Source organism: Gallus gallus, chromosome 4, assembly GCF_016699485.2.
Source record: "Gallus gallus isolate bGalGal1 chromosome 4, bGalGal1.mat.broiler.GRCg7b, whole genome shotgun sequence".
In the NCBI taxonomy this organism is placed as follows: Eukaryota; Metazoa; Chordata; class Aves; order Galliformes; family Phasianidae; genus Gallus; species Gallus gallus.
Genome location: NC_052535.1, coordinates 28822004 through 28848316, shown reverse-complemented (window position 1 = coordinate 28848316; position 26313 = coordinate 28822004). Strand labels below are relative to the sequence as shown.

The following is a 26313-nucleotide window of genomic DNA, read 5'->3' as shown; positions in this document are numbered from 1 at the left end:
GGAACTGCGACCGCCCCGCGCCCGGCGGACAAGATGGCGGCGCCGCTGAGAGCAGCGAAGTGGCTGCGGCTGGCGGGTGGCGGGCCCGGCCTCGGTGAGCGGCGGCAGCGGGCCGATGGGGTGTCTGTTGTAGCCGCTTAAGAGCCCTTCCGTTGCTCGTGACCGTTACGTGTGAGCGTGTACCGGCGGGGCTTCACTGTGACCCGTGCCCTGCAGGTGTACCCGTCAGCTCCGCGGCCGGAGCTCCAGCAGCCCGCGGTGACGCCTCCCTTTCCTCGCTTAGTTGTGAACCCCACTCGTTTCACGCTGGGATGCTGCGCTGCCCCGTGGCGGTGATGCCGGCCTGGGGAGGGTCTGCCCGAGGTGTCCGTGTTGGATGGCGGGCGGGAGCTCACGTGAGGCAGTGAGAGGGGAATGTGATCAGATTTATTCTTTTCTTGATTGTGTTACTGAGAATAACTGACTTGGTAGTTTGAATCTGAAACAACATTAACGTGTTTAAAATCTTCTGCCTTTGCAGCTTTGACTCGTTCTGCATTTTTTGCAAGAAAGCGTACTTACGACCAACCGAACTGGTTTGGAGTTGGGCTGGCTTTCACCACCAGTGCTGCCCTGTGGGCTTTTGTAAGTGTTCTTATTTGATTCTGTTGAACTTAACCATTTCCAGATCGTAGTGATCTGAAGGCAATAGCTACAACCTGTTAGTTGTGGTAATGGACAGGTGTCAAGACTGAAGTATGATGTGTGGATTACTTATGCCTCACCAGGTCCATGTTGCAATTCACTGTATAAAAGCTCTTGGGCTTGATGTTGGAACAAGCAGGATGTAGTTTCTTTCAGGAGAAAATATAAAGGATAAGCAGCACGCATGAGGACCACAACTTCCAGGGCAGGGGTGTATCCTTCCTCTTCTTGGTCCCCCCATTCATTTTTGGGGTGGGTTGAGAGCCAGGAAAAAAAATTGGCCAGTGAAAAATCATAGAACATTTTGAATCTGAAGGGGCCTGGAAACACATCCAGTTCCTTTCTTCTGCTGTGGGTGGGGCTGAGGCTGAGGGACCCATCTGACCTGGCCTTGAGCCCCTCCAGGGATGGGGCATCTACTGCTTCTCTGGGCAGCCTTGTCTGTGTCTCGCCTCCCTGTTGAAGGGAGGGAGGTGTGAAAATCATGTCTTACCGGCCAACTTATAATATACATCTAATTTACCCTTTATCTTCCTGATTGCCAATAATTACGTGTTGGCTTACATTCTGATAATTAGAATTTCATTTTTTCAGGAAAAAGTGGTAGATTTCTTTTGTTCTGTTGTTCCGGTTGTGTGTTGTATAGCCATTTCACATATATTGCTTTTGTAGCTTTTCAAGCAGCATAATGAAGATGTAATGGAATATGAAAGAAGAAAACAAGAGAGGCACCATAAGTGTACAGGTTGTTCATAGTAAGTATTGTAAGTGATATTTGTCAGAAATACTTCAAACTAATACAGAAAACCTTGTCACGTTGTGGTTATTTTTCTCATAAGGTTTTTTGTGCAGCTAAAAGCCACGCATGTTGTGAGGCCTTTCTGACTGACTTCACTGTATGTATTTTCCCCATTGCTGAGGGCTTTTTCCCCCTCTTTCTTAGGTTGACCAAATGTTTGATGAGAAATACCGTCCTGTGAATTAAGGAGTACGGCGGACCTATCTGAAAGTATTTAAACCTTATCTGTTCATACATTTCACATGCAAGCCTATGAAATAAAGTGTGAAAGAAGCTTCTGAAGACTTCTCTTGCCGTTTGTATTTTATCCCACCGGCTTTCGTAAATTGTTTTCTGATTGCATTTACGTATTTCATAGTTCTGAAAGTAATGTTGATAAAGTGCACGGTTTTCTGGAATGTGTATTACAAAGTCGAGCATCAGTTAAGAGACAGCCCAGGAGGCAGCTGGAAAGGAGCTGCTTGTTGAAGGGCAGCATCTCATGGATAGTGCCGTGACTTTGCAGTGGTTCTGAAAGGCAGCGCCGGGTGAGTGCTTGCAGGGCTGTGCTCCGGGTGTCACAGAGGAGAGGCAGGAGCGGGCTCAGCCGGAGGCGTGCTGGCTGTCATTGCTCTGTGTTCTAACGCTGTCTCGCTGTTCCCCTGGTGAGACGAACAGCTGCTGTTCCTGCTGCCTTCTGAGTGCTCAGCCCTACGCTTGCTGTAAGTCAAGGTCAGGCAAGGACAAAGGGAATAAAAACGGAGTAGTGACAACGGCGCTGCCTGCCTGTGTGGGAGGGAGAGGCAGCTGCACTGCTGTGACCTTGAGGTGCCCGTGAGGGAGGGCTGGAAAGGTCTCACGGCTGTCATTTCCTTCCTGCGAGATGTGACCGCCTAAACGCTGAACCTCTCTTTTCCAGCGTTCAGCCTGAAAGCCCTTTGCTTTCAATTGGGGTGGTTTCTCCAGCTTGTTTTGCAGGAATGCTTGACGACGAGCGCTTTTAAAGGCATCTCTGCTTTAGCGAAGGAGTAACGTTCCCCCCTGCTCCTCGGCGAGGCGGTCCCCGCGCCCCGCACTGCCGCAGATAGCGGCGGACCCGTGTGAGCGCCGGGCTCGCCCAGGTGCGGCGGCACGCGGCCGGGGCGGGGCTAACGCAGGCCCCGCCCTCAGTGCGGCAGGGGCGGGCCGATCGCAGCCCGTTGCGGTGCTCGCCGCAGCGCCCGCAGCCCCGCTCTCGCCGTCGCCGTCGCCATGTACCTGTGCAGGGCCGCCTCGCAAGCGCTGGCCGCTCGCCTGAGCCGAGCGCCCTCGGCCGCCAGCCGCCTCACGCAGCGCGGTACGTGCGGGCGGCCGCGGCGCTCGGCCCGCGCCGGGTGTGGGGAGGGGTCAGCGGGGCGGCGGGGGACGCGTGAAGGTCGCGGGCGGCGGGCCGGTAGCGGGGCTCCGCCGGGCGAGGACGGGAGGGCTGCAGGGCGGGAGGCGGATGCCCTTCGGAACGGCGGTCCCGCTGTCGGGAAGGGATGCCCGCATCCCAGCCGTCCCCGTAGCCCCTCCGCCCCCGTCCTGAGGTAAGCGCCGCAGTGGCGGTAGCGCGGGCGGACTTGGCCCCGCGAGGCAGGTGATACCAAACGCAGCCTGGCGCGTGACGGGCGGGATCGGGACGATTTTTGCTTGCAACGCTCAGCGACGTTTTGATGAGCAGCGCCCTTTGGGTGAGACGTGTCTCATCGGGGACGGGGTCACGAAACGCAGCTGGGTGTCCGCACCACACGTGCCGAATGCGGACCCTTCTTGTAGCTGTACACGGGAGCCCTAAGGCCATAGCGAGCATCGCCGCACAGCCGTGGTGGGTGGAAAGAAAGGGTTTGCGCTGTCATCTGGGTGCAGTATGTGCTCCCGATGGCATTGTGTAACCCTGCCTGCCCTGCACAGCCACAGCCTCACGTCCTGGCCAGCATCTGAAGGTCAGCTGCCTAGCGGGGAACGAAGCAGTGTGAGTTAAAAGGAAAAAGCTTTTTCCTAGAGTTCTCTGCTGCTAAACCAAAGGGAAATTGTTGCCTCTGCGGCCTGTGAGTGCAGCAAGAATGAATAAAGGCAGACTGATCCTTTTACTCTCAAGCAGGACGCATCTGTATGACTGCATGCCCAGTGATAGGAAGCTGACAGGCAGAAATCATCCTCAGTAAATCGTACGCTCATCAGAAGATTTCAGATGTGCACCTCATTCAGTGAGGCACCGCTCCCTGTTTCACTCCATAGTCCTGCACATCACTAAGCCATATCCCCCAATTTTGCTATAGCTTTTTCAATCATCTCTTCCCATAGTAAAGTTCAGACTCCGTAGTTCTGTTTTATGATCATATATTAGCATCAACTTTACATCACTATAAAGAACGTTTTTTTGTAGCACCGCTTCGCCAGATGTCATCTGGGAGTGTTCCTGGCTCTTCTGGAGAGAACATGATTTACTATCTCATCACTGGGGTTGCTGCTTTCGGTGCTTTGTTCTATGTAAGTGGGGGGGCTGTCTGTGCTTTCTGAGCTGATGTGGTTCCAAGTGTGCTCAGGGTTTTAAAAACACGGTCCAAAATTGAGATCTGTCAATAGAATGTGGATGTTGTGGCACGTAATTGAATACAGTTGCCTAGAAAAATCAGTTTAAGGTAACTAATGAAATGATGCATATTTCTTGCCTATTCATTGTTGTTTTGATGAGATCGGTTGAGCTTCTTGGTGGAAGATTTAAAGCTATGTGAAATGGATTCCTCCAGAGATGGAGTAAAGCATCTGTCTCTAACACCTTGCCTCTTCTTGCCAACTGCAAACGTTAAGAGCATTGTGCAGTGGGCAGGACGGATGTGAAGGAAGCTGTTTGAAGCTGGGAGGGGAAGATTAGGATTGAGGCACAAAAGAAGATAAGAATATTAATTACTTAGAAAAAGCATGCTTGAGCTTTGTTAACACCAAGTGTTTTCAAGCTTTCCTCGTAGTCTTTCACCAGCCTTCCTCTAAGTTTATCAGACTGTTCTGCAGGTCCCTAAAGCCTTAATTTCATAGCTCCCTTCCCCCACTGGGAATTGAGATCCTGACTAGCACATCCCCAAAAGGTACAAGTTTCTCTCTTTCCCAGAAATAATCCTCAAGAACGGTGAGTGGCATGTACTTGTCCAAGGTACCATCGCTCTTGTCTGATTGCCCATCTGAAAAAATTATAAATCCTCTTGCTGTCAGCTTTTTGATTACCATAGGTTGTTTTTTTTTTTTTAAATAAAAATAGAAACCAAAGCATAATAGCCTTTTGAAATATCCTGTTCAATTCCTGAAGCTCTATATTTTATTTCTAATTCCTACGTGTCCCATTAATACGTTAGTGGAGAAAAATGGATTTTTGGATATGTTAATATTGCTTGTAATCATTTGATATGCCTTTTAAGATGAGCAATTGCACTTGTTTGAAGCCCTTCCCTCCTCCATTTACTTTGTTTGGTAACCTTTGTTAGCTATATTATCTCACGTGTATATATTAGTTAGATATATGTTCAGTTATGTTATTTTTCAGACCTACAAAGTGGTCGGTTCATCCCGTAGCAACTACATCGAACATGTGAATGTTCTCCATGAGAGAGGGCAGAAACACAAAGCTGACTCTTACAAGGGTAAGTGGAGCTCTTCTCTCTTGTTCTCTGGCTACACAAGGATCCAGAGCAGATTTCTGTGTTATCTCATCAGGCCTTCATCATCCAAGTCCGTGTCCACTTTCTGTGACTTGGAGCAAAGACTGTCCTGGTCTAATGTTGGAAATGGGCTTCATGTTCAGGCAGCAATCTTGGCCTGTGACCAAGCTGCAGTATCTTTGGAGGAAAGGAGTTAATGTGTGAACCACTAATTCTATCTTGGGTATTTACATTTGATACACTGAAATCTTAATGAACTTTGAATGCTGTCAAAATTAGATCTGTTCTTTTGTTTCGGGGTAGGGCTGGGAAGAGATGATAGCTCTTTCTCAGTCAACAGGTTGTCTCCAGGCCACGTGTGTCAGAAAACACCGTGGATGTGTTGAGCTAGGAACAAAAGCAACTAAATAAATAGATTAAAGTAGTAAATAGAACCCATTTCTTGTCCCACAACTTGAATTTAACCCTTTTTATTTTAGGTCTAAAAGAAAAGCAGACAGCATCTAAATTTATGGTAAATCCTTACATAGTCCTTCATGCTTAAATAATTAGACCAAGTTAGTTCAAATGCTTGTAATGGAATGTTGTCTCTGTCCACATCAATTAGTGTTACAACACAGTTAATCTGAAAGATAGAACTTGGCAAGCATGGCCTTGCTATCAAAAGCAATTTTAAAAATGGCATGTGAAGGACCTCGTCGTGATTATCGATTTGCCACTTTAAAAAAACCAAACCTCCCAAAGACAATAAGCACCACTTTTTAAATCATGAAGCCATAGCTCTGGAAGCTGTCACTTATTTTTTTCAGAGGCTGGCGCCTGGAGAACTGATTTAATAGATTTGCATGCTCAGTAAGAATAGGTTCGGGTATGTTGAGCTGAAATTTCTTTTCCAGGATGAAAACATCCTTTAAATTGTCTGTCTCTAAAACTGATTTATTGTAAATTTCCTGAAGTTCCACAACATGCTCTTTAGTTCTAAAGTTTTAAAAATAACAGATTTTAAGATTTAAAATGGCAAAGTGCTTTACTTTCTTTAAAGCAGCTGGAAACGATGCAAATCTTGAACTTCTAGTCAGCAGAGATGTTGGCTACAATTTTAGTGCAATTTCTTCTTGTCCCCAAAACAAAAAATTGGGCTGGGACCGAAGTACATATTTTTCTCCTAGTGACCTTGCCTTCTGCTGCTCAGGGATGAAACGAGGGTTATGTCAGTGCAATCAGAAGAACACGGTAGCATTAACTGCACCTCCCAGGCCACTCAAAATGTCAGCACGTTCCCTCTCCTCTCTTAGGGTTCTGTTTGCAAGGTACTGAGTTTTAACCCTAGCTTACCAAAATGTTGTGAAGGATACCAGCGATCAGTGGTACTATTTACCCCTGGAAGGCTATAGTTGTGTTGCCTGAGACTGGGATAACAGTATTCAGTGCTCTGTAACTTAATTAATTGCCACTTCGGGCACTCTCCAGGCATCCCATGACCTGATGCCTTTTGCTGTTTAGTAATTTACTTAAATATAGCAATTAATGGCAGATGATTACTATGAACAATGAGAGGCAGTAAGAGGTCTAATACACTTCTGGGGCCATCCAGTGAAGACCTCTGACACTTGTTTTCCCTGATAATTTGGATATTTAGACTCCTGACTCAAGCCCGAGTTTTTAATTGGACTCGTGACTAATTCAAATGCACAATACAAAACCACTGTTGAATCAGCTCTTTCTTCAAACCCTTTTTCATTCCTAACTGTATCCTCCCCAAAGAGGTTTCTATTCTTACTTTTCTTATGGAATCCTCTCTGCACCTTCTCAAAAGAGTCTCTTCCTCCCCCTTTCTCCTGTGCCCGGCGTAGTCATATTTTGGTGTGTATCCTGTCATGGTGTGTTGCCCTAGTGTTGCTTTTCCCAAAACTGCCACTGCAGCTTCTTTCCCCATGTATTCTTTAGATTCAGTTAAGTCCTTACACTGTTTCACAGTAAGCATTGCTGATTAAGAACTATGCTCTCAAAGTCATCCAACGTTTAGGATCATTTAAGTTCAACCTTAAGTTACACCGTAGAACTGTTGGTAACAATGTGAAATGGAGGATAGTAAAGCAGCATGCCAGATAGCATACTGTGTTGTGTTTGCTACGTGTTATATAGTAAGAAAAGAATATTGTGCTGGAAGAACTTACAACCAGGGTGCAGCTAATCAGAGGGAGCCTCTCCCATTCCAAATGGCTTTTGTGGTTCTTCATTCTGAGGAAAGTTCTCTCTCCTCCTGCCCCAAACCAAGCTGTTACTAAGACCTTCATGTGGCAAACAGTGTTGACAAAGTGAATGAAACAATCAAATATCGCTGTAGGCTTTTCAATTAGTGAGTTGAAACGTCACTTAACGGTATTTTAATTAATTATTATGTGATATATTAAAAAAAAAAGAATAGCAAATATTCTACAGCTCTTTTGAACTGAAGGCTACTCTCAGACATAGGGAAGGATTTTAAAATGCCCCTGGGAGGAGCTGGACATGAAATAGCAGTAGGAAATTTGGAACATGATTCATGATTTGAACTGTAAGATGATGCTTGCCTTGTGGAACATTCTACTTGCTCATTTAGCAAATACTGAGTTTTGTCTTCCATTCACATGTGTCCTTTTAACTTACTCCATATTTCCTCCTTTCTTAGTGATGATTTTTCTTTTTAACTTAATGCAAGCTGATTCAATCTGTCTAATCTCTACTCTGCTTTTACACTTTCCAGACTAAAATACAAGGGAAATCTCTTTCCAAACCTGAGGAAGTTAAACACAAAGGACAGTCCTTCACCATTGCGTACCTTGCAGCCTACCCTGGGATGACTTTATGCCTTCTATTGTAAAACTCCATCCTTGTGAGACTTTAAAAGAAATACCTATGTTTGCAAGGCCAAACCATATTGAGCTCTTAATGAATCTGCTTTGCAGAAGGCAGTGCTAAGATCGAGAAGCTGGCTGTTCTGAATGAATGCACCCTATGTTTGACTGTCCAATAAATTGTACTGAATGCTGAGCTTGGCTGTTAGTCTGTTCTTTGTGTAATCAATTTAGATTTTCTGAACTATAGCATTCTCTTAAAGGGACATGGTCAGGTTATGCAGCTTTGATTTTTACTAAACAGTGAGTGGACTTGTGTTAAAACCTGAATGCAAACTGGTAAGCTTGCACTGGCATGAGAAAATCAAGAAATAAAATTGATTTGTTCCATTTATGATCCAATATAAAAGAAAAAATTCTGACTATGTCTCTTTAAGTCCTTCCCTTCTTTCCTCACTTAGCTCATGCTATACTGCAAATTTTATTTCCAGTTCTGTTTTTTCACCTGGTGAGTTGGGTCTGGTAGTAAACTTGCAATGAACACTTGCTCTATAACTTTCTTGATCTTAGTGCACACTTGCATGGTGCTTGTGTACTTCTTGTGCTTCTTTGTGCTGTTAGTTTGTGATTACTTGTCTCAGCTGAGCTGTAAATTCACACACTTGGGAAGAATTGTGGGAAGAATTTTTATTTCTGAAGACTCCGACCCACAGCAGTAAGGCAGTTCTTTGAGACAGCTGGGACTTCATAAAATGAAAATCAGTCATAGCTGGCCATATCAGTGTTGGGCACTGTCTACTTAACATTCCCGCATTATATTTTTATTTATTTACCTAATTTCAGTAGGAATCCCTTGTTTCTTTCTGTCCCACAGATCTTATTCTTACTTGAGTGCTATGGCTTCTGCAGTCCGAAGTGTGGTCACAGCACAGTCAGTATAGCTTTAAAGGATGCAGGATGAACAGGGAAAGCAGAATATCTCCGGTGGCATAGAGCTGAGACATGGCACAAAACCCATTTGAAAGCTAATTTTGAGTGGGGCTCTGAACTGTTGTAGATACTGCCAGCCAAGGTTACCACCTTGAAAATAGCCCTCTTCAAAAGGGCTGTGCCTTAAATTACAGTGCTTCTAACATGTGAGCCCTACTGATAACACATTATGGAAGACCTTTTAAGTACGGTAGCAAGGGTCTTAGTTGTTGTGTGTTAATGCCACTACTGGGCGCAAACTGGACAAGAATCCATCTCCCTGCAAAGTCAGAGTGCGTTATCACTGACCCTTTCAATAGAATGGGTTTGGAGCAACACTTGGTATGATCTGCTTCCTATCACTTTTTTATTTTCATCCTTCCCTGCATCCCCACCTTTATGCAGTCGCTTGTTTTAAGCCACACTGTCCGTTCCTATACTGAAGCGGCTGTGAAACTTGGTAGTTAAGAATATGGTTTCTTTATCTTGTAAACATCTTTTACGGTGTCACACTTGGACAACAGGGGAGATTAACTTCTGATATAATGACTTGCTTTGTAAATTCTGAGCCCAAATGTTAGCTTCCCATTTTAAGATTTGAAAATGACGGTAAAGGTATTTGGTGAATTTGTATTGCATGCATGCGCTTTACACTTTCTTTATTTGTATTAAATAAACCCTTAAAAGGTGATGAAGAGGAGACAGCTGAAGTCACTGGAGCAGACGTGGCCACAGAAGAAGCTGATGCATCAACTGCTGCTGGACCTGCAGCGCAGGAGGAGAGTTCTGGGGTTACCCCAGAAACTGGAGGAGAGAGTGACTTGCCGGCTGCAGACACATCCACTGCTGTGGAGGGAGCACAGCAGGAAGCTGCTGCTAATTCAGAAGCTCCTGCAGTGCAAGGTTAATCTATGAATGCAGTTTTTGCGTGTGTGTGTTGAGTTTTGAAACTCTACTTCTTACGACAGAACACAAAGAACAAACACCAGCATTCCTAACGGAGGTTGTCCTGTAGTGAAAACTAATTCAGGTGTTACCTTGGCATATCATGAGCATAAGGTGATCACAGCTTTCAAGAAGGTTCATTTAAGCAGTGTCTCTAAAAGCCTGTGACACCAGAGTTGATCTAAAGGTAGGAGAATGAAAAGTTTGTTTTATCACCTCATTCTGCTCCTTCAAGTCCTTATGTTAAGGGATAAGCATGTGATACAATTGATTAAACCATTATTCCTGTGGCCGGATTCCTGAGGGTCTGCTAAGGAATCTAAACATTGTATTTCACAGGCTTTTCCTAAGATGTTCCCATTAAATAGTGTAGTTGTTCTGACAGTGAACTTCGACGGGATTAGGTAATAACCCACATATCATTATGATCTCAGTCTTAACAATATATCAGATTAAAAGTTTCAAAATGCAAAAAACATCACGTTAGCATTAAACTCAAGTTAGTTGGAGGCTACATATCTGGTACTCTTAACTGTTTGGGATACTTTGGTTTATCATTCCTTTTTAATTTTAGAATAATAAAAATGCAAACATGTCTGTAAGTTGCATGAAATGCAGAACTATAATTTAACTTGATTTTTTATTTTGTTATGCAGTCAAACTTACTGCTAACCTGTAAGCGTAGAGCAATAACGTTTCCCTCTTGATTGGTTCAATTAAAGTTGAATGGGACACACCTAAAGCAATTGGAATTACTTGATAGATAGGAAAGCAGCAAACATTACCATCTGGAATCCACAGTTCTTTGAAAACAAACAAAAAAGAGACTATTGGCAAGTTTATGGTGGAAGAGAAAATTCACTGTAATCTTTGTTTTGGAAAGGAAGAGTTCAGTGTGGCTGTAGTAAGTGGGAATACCAGTGATAGTTGTCAGTTTGGACAGAACATGGAACCTTCACTGGATGTCCGTGTTTGACTTCTTTGAGAAAATGGGCATGCATCTACTTGGAAGGACAGATTCAAAGCGCAAAGCAAACTGAAGTTAAAAGGATTTCAGCTGCTAGTGTGTGGGAGGTTACTGCAGTACCTTGACAGGTATTGTCCGATTGCAGAAATATTTTTGCCTTTTTCCTTGGTGGCTCCCTTGAGGATTCATCTGAGTTGCCTCTTTAACAAACAAACTTGGGATATGGTGCAGCTTTTCAAACTGTTGACTGCTATGAAAACATTGGACATGAATGGGGTTTTAATTCTTGTGTGAATAGTTCCTGTGCAAGTCTGCAAAACAATCCATTAAAAGAACAGATTTTAAAACAATGCTCAGTCCAGCCTGTAAGTATATTTGCTGTGACTATTACTGTTTACATAAAATGTTTATGAGGTAGTGGTTAAATTACTCACAGCTTAAAAAAAACAATCGAGCCATTTCTATGGAATGTTTAGACAACTTCATTTAGGAAGGAAATACTCTGGTATATGTTAAAATTAATGAATCAAAGCTGCTGGGGGAGATGCTATAAGATGGTCTTTGTCTGTGTTGCCCTACAAAGCAATTGCAAATTTTCACTCTAAGCAGTGGGCACTCGCTTGTACCCAGAAGTGCTGAACATTCCTTTCACGGGGATCCTTATCCTTGGGGTAGTTACTGATTGCTGGGGAGGGTGGGATTTCTGTGTGGTAAATATTTCTATCGTTCTCTCAAATATGAAGCAGCAGGGGCTCTGGACTATTGCCTGAGGAACACAGTAGGTATATTGAATGCGAGTATTTAAAGCCAGGCAGGGTAACTGTGTAGTTACTTACTATTTTTATAAAGGTGAACCTGTGTGGTGTAACCATTAGTTACTGCTGGGGCCGAGCAAATGTCTTATTCAACAATTATTGATTTCCTCGGTCTATTTTCTCTGGCAACATAGTGAAAACCCAATGCTAGAATGGTGCTTCTCTTGCAAAGGCATTTATAAGGGATTCTGAGGGCCGTATCCTCTGTCCATTCTCACTGCAGTGATTACTCTTGGTCGAGTGGGAAAGACGGCAGAAATGAACATGTGGGACATAAAATTGTAGAGACTGGTGTAAAATTGTTGCTTCAGCCATCTTCCTTCCAGCCTCTAGTCAGAGCATTTCATATTAAGAAGAACATGTCACGTCTTGCAGCAGCTGTGCTTCACCTCAGTGATCACCAGCGTCTGAAGCAAGGGAGTGTCCGATCTCTGTGGTGTTTCCGGGATGTTAGAACTCAGTTTGGAGAACAGGTCTTTTGTGCCACTGGTCACTAATCAAGGCTGCTGTGATTAATAGTGCCTAAGCTACAAGTGAAGGTTCATGTGAGGTTCCCCCACTAGGACTAAGTTGAGCCGTGGCCGCTGTGTAACCTGAGTCCCACTGTGGGAGGCTGCCAAGGCAGCCGTGGCCCTGTCACTGGGTCACCTTGGTGTTCCTCTGCACGTCCAGTCCAGGCCCGGCCTGCCAAACAGCCACGCTTCTGATCAGTTGATGCCTCAGGGCCCGACCTTGTGAAGGTTTTAACAAACATCATGGGGTCTTAACACAAAAGTTTAAACCAGTATCCCTTTTCTAAAAGCTAGCTAACATTGTTCATTAAATACAAGAAGAGAACGTTTTGATTCAGAAGTTCTCTTCTCTGGATGTATACCACTTTGTTCAGAGTGCTTACCCATGACTTTAAAAAGTGGTGGTTTATTTATATCACGTCAGAAATTCCTTTTGGTTCTGTATTTGACCATACTGATCCTTCTCTCCATTAAGAGAAGCATCATATGTACTTTTACTGAAGCAGAGAAATGTTTTCTCCCAGAATGGATAGGGAAAAAAATAGCAGGCTTACTCTGTAGAGTACTCATTTAAATCACTTTGATTAGTTTTGTTGACAGGGTGATACCACTTCTGCAGATGAAGGTGCAAGCATTTTTATTTCCATTAAACCTCTGCTTTCTTAAATGCAATTGTTTCCTTTAGTATAAGGCTTCCTGTAGCATCTTCGGAAATGTAAGTTGTTCAACAAATGGGCAATCATCTCAATGGTCCAGCAAGCAAATAGAATGAATGTGTGAGCTCCTGTGGATGTTCAAAAATGAGCAAAACCTTGGATGTAGGCACTTAGGGTAATTTCAGTTTTAGAAGTTTACGTTTCATTGCTGGTATCTGGAATTTTGGGAAATACTGTTGCAAATCCAAGCCAACCAACCAACCAAAAAAAACCAAAGCTAAACAAAAAAATCACAACCAACCAAACAAACAAATAAGCCCACCCATTGTGTTGTGTTACTCTCTTTCTAAGATTTTAGATTCCTCTAAATTCTGTTTCTCTGCTTTCTTTATTACTCGCTTGGTTACTGCCTGATACCGGTAAGTTTCATGTTGTTTTCCTTTTAATGTGGACTGCATAATGGTAAGTTAAGATCAGTTATTTCTCCAATAGAACAAATGCTATGAAATGCACAGATTGGCAAGATACTGCTTGGATTAGGTAGCGTTGTTGCATTAGTACCTGTTTTAGTTTGTTGGATTGGTAAAAACTCTTTACCAACTCTGATACGGATGTTTGAGGTTTTGGCATTATCAGCTGGAATAGCAAAAGCAATTAGCCCACAGCCATGATTCCTAGATGCCTGGCTTCTGTAATGTAGGTTCTTATTAATTTTGCAAGTATTGAAGAGTGAGGTCTTTTTTCCATTTATCATTTCAAACACTGTTCTTCCACGGCTGGATTTAGGAGGGGTGAGTAACTATGTTTGAGGAGGATTAGTGTCTGAATGTGCCAGTGTTTTCCATGCTAAGCTTTGAATGACATTATAATGCCAGTTGTCTGCAACCTAGAGAAACAAATACAGGCTGTGCTGGGCAAGAGTCGCTGCTTTCTGGACAGAACTTTTGCTGACCCCATCACGTAGTGATACCAAGCAGATAAAAACACCTGACATGGTGAGTGGGCTTTTAAGTTTATGAGCTTGGTAAGTTACCAAAGTCTGAGTGCGTACCCAGATGCTTTCTGATCTGTGCTGTGACACCATCATTATTTGGAAGATGGCTGAAAAGTCCTCAGAGCAGCTTGTGATTGCTCATACTTATGCAGAAGCTTTCAAAATGGCAGCGCTCTGTAGAACAAATGCATCCTTCTGGCCATTTGTGTGACATGTAGGAAGAAGAAAAACTGCTCAACCTGCAGCTCCTGGAGGCCTTAAGTATTGTGGTAGAATGCAGTGTGGATAGGGTTGGACAGGCCTTAGCAACTGTACCACAGTTGGAGCTGTACATCTGGAGCCTGGGCACGTGTCTATGGTGCTATTCTCCCTGCAGCCCTCATCCTTGCAGCTCATCATAGGCCTTTCATGTAGACAAGTTTATTGCCTTAAGTGGACCTCTAGATGTAGAATGGTGTAACAGCAGACAAACAGACTGAGGAAAAATCTTCGCTTAATCTGACTAAATTTAAGCTTAGTTATGAAGTATAATAAAGATTTTCTGTTTTGAATGTCCTTTTAGAATATTTTTCTTTCTATTGGTTATGGTAGAAGTGGCTAAATATATTAGGCTTTAGAAAACTGAATTATGTGAACGTGATCCTATAGGATCCATAAGATCCTATGGAAATACTGTTGGCTGTTCCTGCTTCGTATTTATCCCTTTCTTCATCTGTCCCTTGGGCTGCTGTGTTTATCTGCCATCTTTCAGACTGCCATGCATTGCCCCCTGTTCTCTTATCTCTTCCTTCTGTTTCTCTTTCATATAACTGAGCTCATAGATGGCTCATTATAGCGGAAAGAACAGGAACATCTCCGTGGTGTTGGATTAATGGGAGCAATATCATCTTGAGTGAGATCACGTGGTATTTATGGAACAACTGGGGGATCAGGCCTAGCCAGCATGGGTTCACAAAAGGCAGATCCAGCTTGGCCAATTGGATCTTCTTCTATTATCAAGTGATCTGCCTGTTGGATGAAGGAGAGGCTGTTGATGTAGTCTAACTGGACTTCAGCAAAGCCTTTGACACTGTCACCCACAGTATTCTCCTGGAGAAGCTGGCAGCCTGTGGCTTGGGCATGTACACTCTGCTGGGTAAAGAACTGGCTGGATGGCCGGGCCCAGAGTGTGGTGGTGAACGGAGTCACATCCAGCTGGCAATTGGTCACGAGTGGTGTTTCCCAGGGGTCATAGTGGGGCCTGTCCCGTTCAATATTTTTATTGATGACCTGGATGAGGGCATTGAGAGCACCCTCAGTAAGTTTGCAGATGACACCATGTAGACAGGAATTGTCGATGTGCCTTGAGGTAGGGAGGTTCTACAGAAGCATCTGGACAGGCTGGATTGCTGGGCTGAGGCCAATAGGACGAGCTTCAGCAAAACCAAATGTGGGCCCTGCACTTGAGCCTCAACAACCCAGGCAATGCTACAGGCTTGGGACAGAGTGGCAAATGGAAAAATACAGCACGCAGAGGAATACTGATAGTATCCTCCTTTAGAGAAGAAGCCACCAGTTCCTTTCTGTCCACTTGTGGTGGCAGTGCAAATCAGTTCTGGACTTTTCATACCCATTTTTGGACAGTCTTTCTCACCTTGGAGTGAAACAACTTCTCCAAACCAAAAAACACTGAACTTTGGTTGTTACTTTGGAAACTGTCTTAAGTGAATAGAAGTACAGATCTAAGGGATCCAGGCACCCCTACCTCTGAGTTCTGTTTTTCAGCTTCTCACAAATACATTCTTGAGGGCAGATTTTGACTTTAAGTAAGTTCTACTCCACTGCAAGTTTTCTGTTAGTAGCTCTTTGAACCGTAAGCAGGGAATGTTTTGCTGAGTATCCTGATGTTTCAGGGGACATCCCAGAGACCCACAGTGGAGCTCACTGAGATTTTTGCCCTGAGGACGGTGTGTAAATGTAAGCGTCACATTCTGGTATGATTTGTTCTCTTATAAACGAAACAAATAAGAACAGATAAGTCTGTCAATAGAATATTGTTCCACTTTTTCACAATTATTTGACTTTTTTTTTTTCCTTTGGAATAACTGTGTGTCTCTGGATGTGTTATAGGTAGCTTGAAGTCTGAAAGCATTTTTTAGTTCTTTGGTTGGAGTTCATTCTGTGGCTCCAGGCAGATTCCATTTGTATTATGATGGCTATCGGGTATTATTTTAGCTTTGTAAAGCCGAATTCTTCTGCAGATAACATTTGCAGAAGTAATTGAACATGACTTGCTGCGTGAAAGATAGTGGCCTCCTCTTGACTGTTGGAGGGGAAGAAAGAAGATAGGGCTGTATGTGAGATGATTCAGAAAAGAGCATTTTTAATACAATAAGCAAGTCAGTATAATGATACCTACTGGCTATTTTTATTGGTTATCTATAAACTGGTATTGTTAGACTGCTAAAAATAATCAAAAGTGTTCAACAATGAAGGACTCGGAACAAGAACACTGCAGCAGTGCTGAGTTAACTGGCCAAAGGTGGGGGAAGTTTTGCTGTGAGAGTGAAATTCTGAACTCCCAGAGTGCCCTCCACCCCCAGCTGTGTTGTTTGTTCTTTAAACGTGGACTTTTCCCTCTTTTCATGCCACACTACACGAGTCGATTTTCGCTATCTGTCTTTACTTAGAAGCGTGTTTTGCTTTCACAATGTAAAATGTTTCATCTGCATGAGGAGGGAAGAAAGCAGTTCTGTCCTTTTTATAGTAATTTCTATACATAATTGTTTCATTTGTTTGTCTCTTTTCTTAGTGACCGTTAACTAGCTGCTACTGTAGTGGAAGTTTGAAGATCTAACCCTCACTTTAACATAGTTGACAGTGCAGATGCTACTCCAGATGAGTGCAAAAAGTGAAGCAGTTAACTTGCTTTTTCCTTCTCTTTGATCTCATATCCTGTTGTGGTAGGTTGTCTTTTTTCATTTTTTTTTTTTTCTCAGGAATCCTGGTCAGGGAAACCTCACATATGAAATAATAAGTACACATCTGACCATGGTTAGCTCAGTTTGTTAGCTTTCATGCATGGTGCATGGTGTGAAATAGAACTTGGAAAATTCAGCTTTATGAACGCTGAGCTCTAAAATCTGACAGTAGGTCCCACGTAGAAGTGCTCTCAGAAATGTTATCTCCTACAAAACTTCTTGTAAGAGCCGAGTTCTTAACAGATTTCACGTCCACTTCCATCAGTGTCTGCTCAACTTGTTCCATAGCTCCCTTTCACTTGCTTGCTTCAGGATCACCCTACAGCAGTGTTTCCCAGGTGGTGGGACATGACTGCCAATGGAAGTAGGTTCAACTTCAGAAGGGAACTGTGAGTCCCAGACAAATGTCCAGACTGATCCCCGTTTGAAAAGTCCCTCGGGAAAGTTTAAAGCTTGTTTAGAAAGCTTCAAAGCTTCGGGGGAAGATGTTATGAAAGTAATAGGATCTGAATTCTGAAAATCCATCCATATGTTGTTGCTATTGGCTGGAGAGGGTCAACACGTGTGATTTGAAATTGTTTTTTTGAATTATTATCTGGAGCAAACATCAGTCAGTCATACGGGTCATACAAGTCCCTGCTTATCGTGTTTATCTGCTCTGCTGGGAGAATGCTGAGCTTGCTAATATTAAGACCAGTCAATCGAAAACCATGAGAATGCAGAAATGCAGTGCATGTGGAATGCTTTCTGTTCTGTTGTGAATACACAGAGATGTATAGTCCTGCCTTCTCAATGCTGGAACTTCTTTAATTTGTAGGAGTAAAAACCGCGTTCTTAGAGACTGTAGGAATAATAGCTTTATACAAAAGGAAGGTTTTTTCACTGAAATGATAGGGATGCAATTCTCTAAAAATTGTACTTCTGGGTGGAACTAAATATTGGACATAGTGCCAGTAAGCTACTGGAGCTTCCTAGTGCTGCTGCCTTGTTTAAAAACAAAACAAAAACTTCATTTCCTTTTGTCTGAAAAGTCAATTTCCTTTTTTATATTTGCTCAACTCAGAACAGATGGGTCTCCAGAGCATAAGCACTTTGGTGTTGTTTGATGCGTGTGTAGTGCGCAGCTGGTTCTTGCCCAGTCGTGTTTTTGCATGCAGTTAGGAAGGGCTTATTTCTTCTCTAACTAGTGATCTTGTAAAGCAGAGGAGCTGAAACCTGCTTAAGAGTGCGTGTAATTATCTCATGCGTAAACAGGCGGTATTTTTGTTAGAGTTCAGTGTTAAACTGAAGCAATGGATATTATAAAGGTGTTGAGTTATGTACTGATGACTGTGCAGCTGTACCATGCCAGGAGCCTAAATACCCTGAGGACTTTGTACTCTGTGATTTGTAAAGCGTAGCTACTTTCATCAGCTAGTGAGCAGGATGGATTTCTCGGAGGCCTGAAGCTTGCGTGTACTATCTTTTGCAGCAAGGACAAGAAGGTTAAGCTCCTAATTCAAATCTGCAAGTGCAGTATTATATGCAAATGCTTAGCAAAATGAAAAAAAGTATCCACTAATGCTGTGACTTAGCTGTTATCCCAGGGAAAAACTTATAATTGACAAATGCCTGATGAAGAATTGTTTAAAAAATAAATTCTTTTTTTTTTTTTTTCAGAAACAAAAGGGCTGAGATTTTGCTATCAGTATAACACTTTGCATGAAGCTATGACACACGTGGAGTCTGTAGGGTAACATGTCCAAATAAGAATAGAGGTAGGAAAATAACACTGAATGAAACTGCCGAATTATGAAACCATCCGACTGCAGTGCTGTTGATAAATGATGGTGTTTTGTTTGTTTGTTTCTGCAGAATTAAGGAGAAAACACTTAGGAAGAAATTAAGAAATGTAAGGACGTTGCCATTTTTAGATTTCACACTATGTGGTTCAGGATGAATCATTTGAGAGGGATTTGACCGGAACACTGCAAATATGTGTTACATTACAGCATTACAGATGCTGAGGAGCTGAAGTAATGTTGTATAATAGCTGTGATCAAGCAGCCGGGCATTCAGTGGAAAAAATGCTACAAACAGTACTTAAATACTGTGTGTCTTCACTGCAGGGAGGCAATGAACAATACAGGTTGTTTTCAAAGCTCTCAGAAAATATACGAAAGCTTGTGTAAGTAGAGAAAATGGGTCCCAGTCATTGCGGCACAAAGGCATATGGGACATCAGGATTTCAATCTGATCAGCCTTCAGGAAGCGGCACCATCAGTTAGGATGTTATAACATCTCTAGAGATCTATTTTGAAAAATAAAGAAGCTTAGATTTTGTAGAATTGTAGAACTAATGAAAGTGAGAAGTGATTTCAGGAAGTTAAATAGATATGCAGAGAAGCAAAAAGGAGAAATTCTGGAGCTTGGCGCTTCGGGCTACTGGCTCATCAATAGAAGAGGCAGGTATGATGATCTGTTGTTATGTTTAATGTTCTTCGCAGATCTGATTCTGAAAGCGATGGGTGATTTCAGATTGTTCTCAGGTAATCATTAACCTGGAGTTGCCCTGGGATCACTGGGATTCCCTGGAGCAGAGAAAAATGTGTTTACCTGGTGAGTGGAACGCAGCATTTGTTCCAAGATGGAGCCACGTACAGGACCAAAAAATAGACTTGTTTTGGTATATCAGGTTAATGTTCGAGATAGCTTTCATGTTTATGGACTGGTACAACGCTGTGTTCATGCTGATGCCATCTCTGGGAGGTATGTTGGCAGTGCAAATACAGGGAAAGAACACTGAGGTTCTCTGCAAGCTGTTCAATATGAAATTGAACAACCAAAATCACCGCAAAGATCCTTCCTGATCTGTGTGCCCTACTGCATCTTGGACTATGAAGCACACATGACACTAACCTGGGGAACAGAATGATAATGTAACAGATGACCACAGAGTAGCTGATTGCATTTCCCACCTAAATTCTAATTGTAGCAATATGGGAAAGCTAATATCTTGCAAGTGTTAGATAGGTGTCTATAGATACACTGATTGTATGAGAACTGTTGAATCACGGCCTGAACCTCTGATTGACCATCTGGGGCAAGCACTGAGTCAGCCATGGGAGCACAGGTGAAGGCAATTCATCTGTGTGACCAGAAGGGGTGGAGCCAGGCTGCACCTCTCCTAGACCCCATTTAAGAGCTGACTGCAACCAGGGAAGGATCTCTGCCTGGAGATCGCTCTTTGGGGAGTTTTTGCGAGCTTACATCACTGGTGAGCACCCTTCTGATTATCTTTTCCAACCTGGTAGTATTACCAGCCTAACTTCTCTAGCTACTGTGTAACATCTGTATACTTATTAACAATACACTGATGTAGAATCACTTGTGTTGGAAGGGACCATTAAGTATCATCCAGACCAACTCCCCTGCAATGAACGGGGGCACCTACAGCTACATCAGGCTGCTCGGTGACCTGTCCAGCCTTGCCTTGAATGTCTCCAGAAATGGGGCTTCTCTCTGGGCAACCTGTTCCACTGCTTTACTAAACTTTATGTATATACTTTTATATGAAAGTATAGCTGGCAATCATGCTACACTGGAATCACAGACTGACCCTTCAGCGTGAAGTTAGGACACTTCTACATTAAAATTACTAACAGCATCTTTGCAAGGATGCACGGGGTATGTGTGTTATGTCTGATGCCGTTGACCAAATCAGGATTACTTGTGCAGAATCTTAACCATCAGTATCTTGTGTATCATTAACAGTTTGGAAGAAAGCAGAAAATAAAATCTGTAATTGAAATAGAATATACAGCTTAGACAATATGTACCTTTTTTTCCTAAATATGTGAAAATAGCTCACATTTATATCTTTCTGCCTCAGGGCTAGGAAAAGTCAGATACTTGTTGTAACATTCCATGGAATTCCACTTGCAAAAATGTATTTGCATAGTAAAATTTGATCATCTTACAGACCCTGTTGCCTTCAATTACTTCCAACACTCCTGTTAGGAGGGCACTTTGTACTTTGTGAGCTTTGACTGTTTCCCCCCGCTTGTGCTGGTGAATGGAGGGGGAAGACAAGACAACTATCTGTCTAATTTGATTCATAGAAACTGTGAGTGAAGTCTTGGATGTTGCAGCTTCTTCTGCCCACGAGGAAAACTTAGACAGTGTGAAGGAAGGAGTAGCCTCAGCAGCTCAAGAGATGTCTGACACGGCCATGAGGAACCGGGATGCTGATGCTGAGGAGTCGGGGAGAGCTTCAGAAGGTGCAGGAGTGCAGCTGAGTCTGAAACCTTTTGTCTTTAAAGTCACTAATGGTTGTTTGCACTGCCTGAGATAGCTGGAGTGATGCCTTGTGTTGCTGGTGGTGACTTAGCAGGAGCAGAAAATGTCATATTGAAATTGCTTGTTATGCATTAGAAATAGATGCAAGTTGGGCACTGGTGGCATTTGAGCTAAGTGGCTGGAAGTAAAGTTCCCTTTTGCTGCATGCGATGTAACATGCTTTTTTAAATAATGTCTGACTTAATTTGAAAGATAGCATCTTCTTAAATTACACTGCTGTAAAGAAAAACGTAGAATGAGATGTATAAACCTTACGATGTTTCAGGGCAGCTATAAAGGGTTGCTCTTCAGTTTGTATGATACAATAGCATGCAAAGAGAAATGTGTGTTAAAATCATCACAGCAGAGATTTTCAAACCAGTTTTGAGGCTTGGCCCCTAAACTCTATTACAGCTAGATATATAAAGTTTAAAGGAAAAATGTCTGCATGCCCAGTATGACTTAGGAAATCATATCCCCTTAGTACAAAGGATCCTTATTGTTCATAACTGAGTAAATTATTTCCTTTGCTTCTACTATTTAGTGTTTCTCATTGGTGTTTTTTGTCCACTTTCAGTTTCTGAGGAGGAGAAGGCACCGGAGGAAGTTGCTAAGGAACCCTAAAGGTACACAGTACAATCGCAGCAGGAGGTTTCCTGCGCTCCCCCTTTGTGTCTTTCCCAGGTAGTAGCAATTGCAGCACGTGGAAAGTCTGCGTGTGCACTCAGATGATGAATTTGTATTTCCACACACAACAACTGCCCAGCAAAAAAAGAAAGAAAGAAAAAGAAGTAGTAGTATTTCTTACTGTTTAAGAATCATTGTTAGCATCTTTTAGATGCCTGGGGAGCAAAACTTTCTCAATTCTCAACCTGGATATTTATTTATGGCTTTATCTTCCATGCAGATTGGATTAAGAGCTGAGTTATGGGTTTTTTTTTCTAGGCAAAAGTAGTTCTTTGAATGGTGATTTAAATTACAGAGATATTAGAATTCTGGAGTATTACCTCATACAGACGGACTCCTCTCTCGCTGTCTTCAGTGTCAACATGGTGGAGTTTTACCTCTCAGCCCGCTTTTGTTTTTTAGAAGTACTTCTCAAGATGAAGCTCTCTGCACTTTCAGTTTGTGCTAGTGAAAAATACTGAGTACGGCATCATTATTGGGTCTGATCTGTGCCTCCTGAAGCATGGGACTGATTGCTTTTAAATAAGCGTTGCTGTAGATTGGTGTTAAGGAATGCTCAGCTGTCATCAGTTGGGCTTATAACTTCATAGAGAAAAGTATTTTGGCCATGTTTTCTTATTCCATGCGACTCTTCTTTCCAGAATGTACTGTAAGATGGTGATAGAACCCCAACGGGAAAGAAAAGGTTGGCTAAAATATGAACGGGAAGCTTGGTAGAAAATATGTTAATAGAAGCCAAAGAAAGCTAAGCCAATGAATGCTAAGCAAATAAAGCTCCCAGGTCAGGAGCTCTGCAAATTGTTTTTATTCTGGTAGGAGCACCAGTACAAGAGGAGAAGGAAACAGAGCAAAGAAACTGCTACTCTTCAGTGTATCCTCAAAAAGCTCGGTGTCTACAGACCCTTAAAACTTGGTGGTATAGCAGTATGGGCTGTACTTACGTGCATGTTTACTTATTTCATCATCCACAGTAATATAAACTACCTTAATGCCTCTCATCATCTTTTGATAAGACATAAATAATGTTCTTAAGCCGCATCAGGAAATGACCGAAGGCATTTGGTTTTTTTTCCCGCAGTTGAAACAGAGAAAAACAGATCTGAACAAAACCAATGCCAATGTTTTCAAAATTGATTGCAAAATTCTTGTCTATGATATCTTCCTCTACCAAGTGGAATGTTCATATTTTACTGGGAGTAATGGTTTGAAGCGGGGCAGGTATTTAATGAGTGTGGCTGACATATGTGGAAAGGTCATCAGCGTGCTTCACGGAGCTGTGGGTGTTGCTCAAAATGAAGGAAAAGGGCAGCTGAGGACACACAAATGCAGTGGTAGAAAGAAAGTAATAGTGTTAGGAAGTGTTTCCTTTTCCTTTTTCTTTTCTCCATCTGTCAACGTCTTGCTACCCTAAAAACTACAGCACTGTTATACTAGTTGTACTTATTCAGTACAGGGGTAGTAATAGTAGTAAGGAGGAAATTACCAGATGAAGCCTGGAATTGATTCTGAGAGTATGAGTATGAATATGCTGTTGTTGCCCTTCATTTTGAGAGTATGTAGCAGTTCTGTGTGTGGGCCTTGGCCCCAAACTGACATCATGAAACTACTTACGTTGGTGATCTCAGCAAACATGATTGGTTTGCCCCATGCTTAAAGTTAAGTGAGTATCTATTTTGTAGGTATAAGGAGTACCAAATGTGCCCAGCATGTGGGGAAATAACTTACACCTGGGTAGCGGGGCTGAAATCAAGGGATTCACTGAATCATGCTTGGTGGGGGGAGCTGAGCAAGTTTTTACAAGCCTACAAGATAAGTAGGATTTACACAGCAGTAGTGTTTACATGCTGTAATTCACTTATCTGATAACCTGCAGTTGGAAATGCAGTGTGCTTTGTATGTTTGCAAAGAAAAAGACTTGATGAACGAAGGCTGTTGCTAAACGTCCATCTAAAACACATTCTTCTTTTTCTTTTCCCCAGTGAGCAGCTCTGACGCCTTCGAAAAGTTTAACAGAAACATTTGTGGCAGTCAACCAGCTGATTCCTGTGAGAAACCTCAGACTCTTCATCGGAGACATAAAACAAGCTGTGCAGTTTGTCACACCACACATTACATGCTAGGACCAGTGTTCATTGCTGCAACAGACAACCTAATACGACTTTAGTTAGTTAGACAGATGCTGCTGTCATTAACAACTCTGCTTTAGAAAGTAGCACCCAGCACCAAGTGCCAGAGCACCACCCAGCATGCAATAGATAGATGTGCTAAGAGAAGCAGTGTGCTTCGCTGCATCTCTGCCAGGTGAGCTTGTTCTAGTTCTTGTTGTCCAGGTGCTTATGTTCGTTTCTTACTTTGGGTCCAAACTGCAGTGCTTAATTATGCCATCACATTCCACACCAAAATGGAAGTTAAGAGTACAAAGGAAGTTAAAACCTCATACAAATTACCTGTTTGCAACTGTAACCATAGGACATTCGGCTGTACAAAATATCTGGTCTCCCTTCTGTGTAAACCTTTTAGATGCTATGCTTCCTTTCACAATAGAAGCCCGGAGTAAACATTTTTAAAGCTTCTGCTCTGAGAACAAGAACTGTGTGCATGTAGTAGCAATAAGTACTGTATTGCAACTTGACAGAAACAATGAGCATCAAAAGAAAGCTGGTTGAGGTTGTCTTTATTGCTCAGAGTGGTGGCTCCTACTTGGGGGTGCTGAGCCCCATTCCTACCAAACTTCGTTTGGTTTGCTATAATCTTTGTGGTGTTCTGCCTAAGTATTGTACAAATGAGGAGAAAATTAGGCTGTGGTGAAGCTTCTCTGAGAGCTGGCATGTGGCCTGCAGAATCCCTACAGGCGGCTATGGCACGGGTGTTCAAATGGACAAGGATCTTTAGGGTCTAATGAGGAACAGAATGGCTTTGGAAACTCAGAACAAGCAGTTATGTGTCAAAATACTCTCCCTCTGTGAGGGGCATGTTGCAACTTGGGCCAAATGTGAAAAAGAGCAGGGAAAAGTATCTACAAGGCCCTTTACAAGCCAATGACTCCCACCCCCATTTCCTGGCTTGTCACTGTTGTCTTAATAACGAGAATATCTATAATAAATAATTGGTTTGCATGCCAGTGTTCTCCTAACCCTGTTCTGCTATTTGCAGGCACACAAGTGTGTATCTACTAAAAAGTATTTACAGAGATCCCCATCAGCTGGAAAGCGTTACAGCTATCACAGCATAACAGTAATTCTAAATGAAGCCTAAATAAGGTATAGTGTGCACCATTTATATAGAAGCTCTGAATGAAAAGGCCTATCTGACTGCTTTCTCTGCAAGCAGAAATTTGGAAAGATGCTGAAAGGGAAATTACAGTGTTATAGCATTCCTACCCATTGCATAAAGAAACTCTTTCCTTTATCATAAAGTAAATTACAAGTATCCCAACAGAAATACGGCCTAATGCCTCTGCATGTGTTTATAAATACCTGGAATAATGCTGAAGCAAAATCAGGCTCCTGAGCACCACAAAGCTCTTCCACAGCCTTCTACTTAAAGGATAAAGCCTCTGTGATTAAATGGAATTTTTAGACAGAGCTACCAGAATAAAAGTCTTAGGTTGATATTTGTTGTTTGTCCGTCTGTAGTTATCTGGGAGATTAAACATCCTATGGTAGATGCATGCTCTTAATCATACCACTTCATATTAAGCTATTTGCACTAATTCCCAGTGGGAAAAAGCTCTATTTTCTACACCTGGCCATAGGGTTTCTGACACTGTAGGACTTGCTGACTGCCTGTTAACCTCTGGAGTTATTCCGGTATATGGCAAACAGGCCACAAGGGGTATATGTTAGCCCATGGTAACTGATGCGTGAGGAACAGAAGCCCAATCTATGGGCTGCTTCCCAGAGCTTATCTTCTCCCAGTTTCCAAACAAAATGTAGTAGTTTCAGGGTAGCCCGTATGTATAGTTCATGTCAGGGATCCTCTATATACTGCCTTTGAAGGAAACTAGAAATGCATCATGAACTTCAGCTGTGCTGGCACGCAGCACAGTGTGCTTTGCTTCACAGCTCATTTACCTTGCTTTAACAGCAGATGTAATGTCCTGTGATAGGAAGATGATAAGACTAAAGGAGATGGGGAGAAAGGTTGTGTTTGACAATGTACTTCAAATCCCAGAATAAAACTTGAGAGTCCTGTCTTTGTCCGAACTGCCAAATGCTTCCCTGCACTCAGCAAGTGTCTGCAAAAGCAGGCAGTGAAGCGTTTCACCTCCCTCTAGCGCCGGTTCATGGAAGGGTGACCACCTGCTGCTGCCAGCAGTAGTTTGCATAGCTGAAGTGCTGCACGCAGGTGAAGTCCATCCAAGTTTCAGTTGTACCCTTTCCCATGCTGATATCAATGTAGAATTTGATTTTTTTTTACTTGGTTCTTAAAAACATAAGACGACTATTTAAATAGACACCTAACACTGCAGGTTGGTACTCAAATCTGAGAGTGAAATACCTTGACCAGGATTTCTTG

General features: G+C 42.7%; 1 protein-coding gene across 11 annotated transcripts; it reads left to right on the top strand.

Annotated features, from left to right (window-relative positions):
- The first annotated feature begins 23 nt into the window (after positions 1–23).
- MGARP (mitochondria localized glutamic acid rich protein) lies at positions 24–25406 on the top strand. Of its 11 annotated transcripts, none has more exons than XM_040700448.2 (10): positions 24–94; positions 521–624; positions 1357–1439; positions 1628–2798; positions 3870–3973; positions 5022–5118; positions 9630–9845; positions 20922–21068; positions 21686–21734; positions 23775–23807. In XM_040700448.2, exons 4-9 carry the CDS (start codon positions 2714–2716, stop codon positions 21730–21732), a joined length of 696 nt encoding a protein of 231 aa, XP_040556382.1. In that variant the 5' UTR covers positions 24–94; positions 521–624; positions 1357–1439; positions 1628–2713; the 3' UTR covers positions 21733–21734; positions 23775–23807. The 11 variants fall into 11 exon arrangements, with proteins under 11 accessions (XP_040556382.1, XP_015132182.2, XP_046796422.1 ...); XM_015276696.4 differs by having other exon boundaries at positions 20892–21050; XM_046940466.1 differs by having other exon boundaries at positions 20892–21068.
- Positions 25407–26313: the final 907 nt, after the last annotated feature.